Source organism: Electrophorus electricus, chromosome 15 (genome assembly GCF_041902795.1).
Source record: "Electrophorus electricus isolate QZ-2024a chromosome 15, ASM4190279v1, whole genome shotgun sequence".
In the NCBI taxonomy this organism is placed as follows: Eukaryota; Metazoa; Chordata; class Actinopteri; order Gymnotiformes; family Gymnotidae; genus Electrophorus; species Electrophorus electricus.
Window position 1 is genome coordinate 7,719,461 of NC_137511.1, and position 5,449 is coordinate 7,724,909.

Below are 5,449 nucleotides of genomic sequence, written 5' to 3' on the forward strand. Positions count from 1 at the left end.
GTTTATGGATTTAAACCACATTTTGCATGTTCTGTGGGAATGAGTATTAGGAGATTACAAGATTAAAAAAATCTTGAAAAATTGGTTTACAGAAATTGGAGAATATGGACCCACAACCTCAACTCTCAACAGCCATGGACCAAAAAATGTGGCATTATTTAAGGTGGAATGACCTTCAGTATCAAAATCGTCATGAGTACTACAGTAGCTCAATTATTGACAAACCTGATGTAATTAGAAAGTAAAAGTGAGTGAGAAACAGTAGACTCTTTGTGCTCTCATGACTTTCTCTAAGAGGGATTTTGTTTTCAGAGTTCTAACTCCGTATCAGTTTTACTTGTATTACATTATTGATGTACATTATCATGAATTGCATTCAGTGAGGTCAAGTCAATTTGTTTTATTCCTTCATATATTTTATATACCCTGGTGCAACACTGGAGGACAGTACACAGAATGACATGAGGGCAAATGCACAACATAACATTGTAAGACGAATTACTACAACTAATATGCGGGTCATTTGATACCCGGGACAGGCATACTGACAATACAGAACAAGATAACTTGGTGGATGAATTATGTGTCATCTAAGTAAGAATCAAAATAGTTATTAGAGATAGCTGTACTGTCATAGTTGTTGTCTATTTAAAAAAATACATCATCAAAGTGACTAGAGGGAGACACCCCAGTATTAGCAACAGCAGAATAAGAGTTAGTGCCCATAGCATTAGCATAATAAGCACTGTCTCTAAGGGCATAACAGCATGGATTGAACATAAAATTGCTAATATATTGGTTTGTAATGTGATTGACCTCAGTACATTTGATTCAATTGTAGAGCTAATCGTTAGTGTAAACGGTTAATATAATAGAAACTGATCCATTGATTACCAGTGTCAGTCAACTCAGTAAATTGTAATACCAGCCAAGTTGTTTTATCTTTGCTAACTATGTTCAGTCATGTTGCTTTTTCTAGAGTGACATGCTAAAGCAGCTTCAGGAGGAGAATCTCAGTCTGAGGCAGCAGCTTCTGTTCCGGGCCTCTGGCATAGAGGGCGCTGTTGGCGATACCAGCCTGCTCCGGTCCAAACTCAGACAGGCAGCTCGCTGGATCTCTCGCCTCAGCCAGGACAAACGACAGCTCATTGAGATGGGTAACAGGCTGCGGGCTCAGTTGGCAGAGATAGGCCTGGATGGTGAGTGTTTCGCTTTATCTCTCTCTCTTCCCCCCCAACACTGAAAAAAAGTAATGCGTCTTTGTTTCATTTTACTTCATTTTTAGATTAGTACAGAGTGAAAAAGACCATATATGCTTCACAAGAAAACCAAACACTGTGTCTTACCTGAAAACCCTCCGGTTTCCACTTTTTAAAGAAATGTCTGTATAACTCTAATCTTAACCCACATTGTATTACTCAAAAGAGTGACATAGAATCACATTTCTTATACAGCTTTGTGATGTGATTTATTTAAATTTTTTTACTAATGCTTTGAGTTTTGCAGTACCTTGTAGCCCACCTTGCTTCTCTGTTATTCTGAATTCGTCTTTAGGTCTCTTGTCAGATGCGCGTCATTGTGAAGCAGGTCCCAGGCCTTGCGTCAGCCTCTTGGAGAAACAGTCCTCCAGAGCTGCGGGTGAGGCCCAGTCACAGAGCCGCCTGTCCGCGCTGGAACAGCTTCAGTATAAACTTACTACTCAGGTGCTCCAGCTACAATGATGCGCGCTAGAGCTTAACTCAAATCTTGTAGTTGGCAGAGAGAACACGGCTTCCTTATCAGCTTATTGTGTCAAAGAACATGGTTTCTTAACTGGTTTAGCCATACTTCTGATGCAATGCTGTTATCAGTAAGGCCACTAGAGAGTGCCAGAACAGAGTTTATTGAACTGTCCTATTTGATTATTAGAGTCATTATAAAATCCAGTAAATAAACTTCGAAATACAGTAAATTATGGACACATTGGCCTAGGTTGAGGAGTTTGTTTTATTTTAACCCTTCAACACCCCAACTTCCCCTCCCACCCCTTCCCCCCAGGAGCTACAATATGCACAGAGAGATCAGAGTAAGAAAAAAACTATTATAGTGCGTCCCCATTTCTCTGGGAGTGAGAGTGGGGACAAAGATGGAACTACCAACCCTTGGGACCTGCCAACGAGGGACCAGGTATCCCAATTAAGCGTGCATATTTTCTCACAGTTGAACATGGTTACATAAACCGGACAGTCCACCACACAATTCTTTCATCACGAAGCATCTCCCTCCAAAGCCTGGTTTCTCTGACAGAACATTTTTGTCCCTTTCTTTCCCTTCTCTCTTCTAGTATTCAGGCTTTAAAGAGAATACTCCGCCCGTGCTGCCCCAGTGTGAGGCTCCAGGGCACACAGCTAGCTCTCCTCACTCCCTGCTGTCACTAGTGGCCACCGATGGGTCACTGCAGGACGTCTGGCAGATGCTGGAGCGCGGCTGGAGCCCCACGGTACTCACCTCCAGCAATGGCGACAACAGAGGTGCAGTCACAAAAAAAGCATAAATTTACTTTAATTAATGCTCATAAGAATTCCTAAGAATATATATGTAAGTTTTTTGCTGACCAAAGCTTAATTGCTGCATTTTTAAAATGTGTGTGTGTGTATATATGTATGTATGTATATATATATATATATATATATATATATATAGATATATAGATATATATAGATATATAGATATAGATATAGATAGATAGATAGATAGATAGATAATTAATATTAGCAGAAAATAGAAAAGGGGACTGCATAAAAATTAAACAGAATCTGAAATTTGAGAGTTTGTTATGATTACTCATATGATGGCCAATCTATTATTTCAGATAAACGTAATTCAGTATTCATACAAATAAGCATTAAAAAGACATATTATTAATTGTGTCTAGGCAATTATCCAAAATGTATCACTGATGTTAAAAAAGGATATTATGAGCAATCATTCAAGGCCAAATGGCAGAGTTTGCTCAATCTGTGGCATTGCACTGGATGGACCAGCGAACATTTACCAATCAGAACTCTGTCACCACCTTTCCCACAATAATAATGTCATGCTACTGGATACTGATATGGAATATACCCTGTCATCCAGGAGAGACACATGCAACCTAGGAGCCCGAGACCAAGGTTTAATATGGCTTGAGATTCAGTATCTCTGTGACCTGTAGAGTGAGTGTTCACGTGGTATTCACGTTTGCCTATATTTCAACACACGGTCATATCAGTTTCACGACTCGACACCCTGTTCAGGCATTTGCATCATCTGTGTCGCTTTGTGCTATCTTGGCAAAGAGATGGGTAGTCTGGACACAGAGCGTTGACTGATATCAGTGTGTCTGGTACCGGCTATCCCTGTCCCAGCTCAAATAAATCTGCAACTATGCAACCAGCTTACCAGTTTAGTGCCGACACTGTCTTCTGACAACTAAAAGTTTTCAGGCATTCCTAAGTGATCCATTTCTTACTATGAGCTATTTCTTACTGTGGGTTCTCAATTATTTAATCTGGCCTCATCCTAATTGGAAAGAAATGTTTCTTTAAATGTATCTGCCTTTAAATATGAGGCAATGTGGGGCAACATCAGTAGCAGGTCTCAAAATTCAGAGCTTGAGGACGTTATATATGGGGAACCCAGAGCTCCAGGCAAAGTCCCTAAATGAAGGCTTGGCATGACTCTAACAAGGTTCATAACTGGTTCATAGGCTCTGTGAATCAAGCAATAAAATTTGCAGGGCAAATTTTAGTTTGATAGCATGTAGAGCTCCACAGAACTGCATGTTTATATGACTTTGTCATGTTGCCCCTGGGTTGCTAAAATATCAGTTTTATATGCAGATGAGGTTGCTGCATCAGACAGACTACAAGGCACAAGTGTCCCATATCGTGCATCACCAGTCAAAGTTCAGGGCTTGAAAGCACTGGTCCAGGAAAGAAAGAAACCCACCAGGATTACATCTGAACCAGGCAAAAAGACAAGGCCTGCTGGCAAAGTGGTCAAGATTCGAAATTACAACATTAAAGACTGATAAAAAAAAGTTTAAAAAAAGAAAAAATAAGTTGTGCCATTGAACTTACAACTATTTGCTACTCAAGAATTCATGCTTTCCTCTTGATCCTAAAGTACAGTGTGGAAGAAGATTTTACTTATTTACCTGCTTTGAATGCCTTTTGGCATTGCATTCTGTTAAAAGAAACTATTTGGCAAACATTTCATTTATTAATAACCTTTTAGTTTAGAGATGAAAGTCTATGGATACTTATGAATGTGTAGTTTTCTTTTCTATGAAAATGTTACACCTAAGAGCACAAACACTGTTTAGATGATGCCCAATAGGTAAATGTAAATAGTTTGTAAGGCGGGAGCGGGAGGTAAATAGCCATCTATTCATTTGAAATACGGATAACAGATTCCTTCGTACAGAATTAAAATATATGATCCATGTATGTCAAAGTAAAAAAAACTCAGAATACAATAGAATATTTTATTCTCACTACATATATATTGCTGTTCTGATTTTTTTTACGATGTCTATGTAAAACAAGGTGTCTTGCGCTTTTGAACTGAAGTTACCTCTAAACGAGCCCAACAGTCTTGCTTGCAAAACTGTTCTGGTCTGGGATTAAACTCCTCCTATCCTCTGTCATCACCTCACCCTATATCCTAGCAACGCCCTTGAATTCATTCTCATTGGCCATTTTTGCACACCTCCATTTACTGATTGGCTTATTTCAGCGTCACTGGCACCTGTCAAATTTGTGGGCAAAATGTCCCATGTGCCACATCAGGGGACACCGGGTACAAAAACTGATCATATCTATATCATCACCTGCTGTGGCCTTATAGTGCATTGTCTTTCCGATGGCTTAGCGCTCATCTGTTCCCAGTGCGTTATGCCCTGATCTCACAATTTTTATTTTATTAGTCTACATACATTCTTTACCTATGCTTCTCCAACAGTTTAAATGGTTTTATCATTCTATTATATATACTTTACAACTTAAAACCAAGTTAAAAGCTGTAAAATAATGCAGTGAGGGTGCAATAATAAATATCATACTTCATAGGCCTGATTTATTTAAGATTCGTAAAAACATACAAAAATAATACACTAAAAAAAGTCTATATTTCGTTACAACTTCAGCTATACTAGTACGTTATCGATGTCTCGTATGTCAGTGCTTATCTGATAGACCGATAAGCAATGAGTTTACAACCGATAGCTTCCAGACAAATGACCCCACTTTGTTCTGAATTTGAACGCTAACCATGGCCTACAGGTAGCAGTTGGACGTGAAGTGATGAACTTTATTAACCCAGATTTTTTTTCATACGGAATTAACAGCATTAGCAAATCACCCCATCGGCTGGCGTCTTGGGAGCCCAGCCTCTTCTCTCATTGGACTACAGTGCGGTGTCAACTGTC

At 39.2% G+C, this 5,449-nt stretch overlaps 1 protein-coding gene across 2 annotated transcripts; it reads left to right on the forward strand.

Annotated features, from left to right (window-relative positions):
• Positions 1-77: 77 nt before the first annotated feature.
• Positions 78-4,521, forward strand: LOC145651323 (coiled-coil domain-containing protein 57-like). 2 transcript variants are annotated; one of them, XM_081697698.1, is made up of 5 exons: positions 78-1,199; positions 1,555-1,703; positions 2,038-2,166; positions 2,324-2,510; positions 3,861-4,521. In XM_081697698.1, exons 1-5 carry the CDS (start codon positions 986-988, stop codon positions 4,049-4,051), a joined length of 870 nt encoding a protein of 289 aa, XP_081553824.1. In that variant the 5' UTR covers positions 78-985; the 3' UTR covers positions 4,052-4,521. The 2 variants fall into 2 exon arrangements, with proteins under 2 accessions (XP_081553824.1, XP_081553825.1); XM_081697699.1 differs by having other exon boundaries at positions 1,567-1,703.
• Positions 4,522-5,449: the final 928 nt, after the last annotated feature.

Bases quoted from the DNA above. Each gene is read 5' to 3' on its own strand.
- LOC145651323 (XM_081697698.1), top strand. From the start codon at position 986: ATGCTAAAGCAGCTTCAGGAGGAGAATCTCAGTCTGAGGCAGCAGCTT. The intron at 2,167-2,323 runs GTATCCCAATTA...TCTCTCTTCTAG, and splicing joins ACCTGCCAACGAGGGACCAG to TATTCAGGCTTTAAAGAGAA. The intron at 2,511-3,860 runs GTGCAGTCACAA...TTTTATATGCAG, and splicing joins CAGCAATGGCGACAACAGAG to ATGAGGTTGCTGCATCAGAC.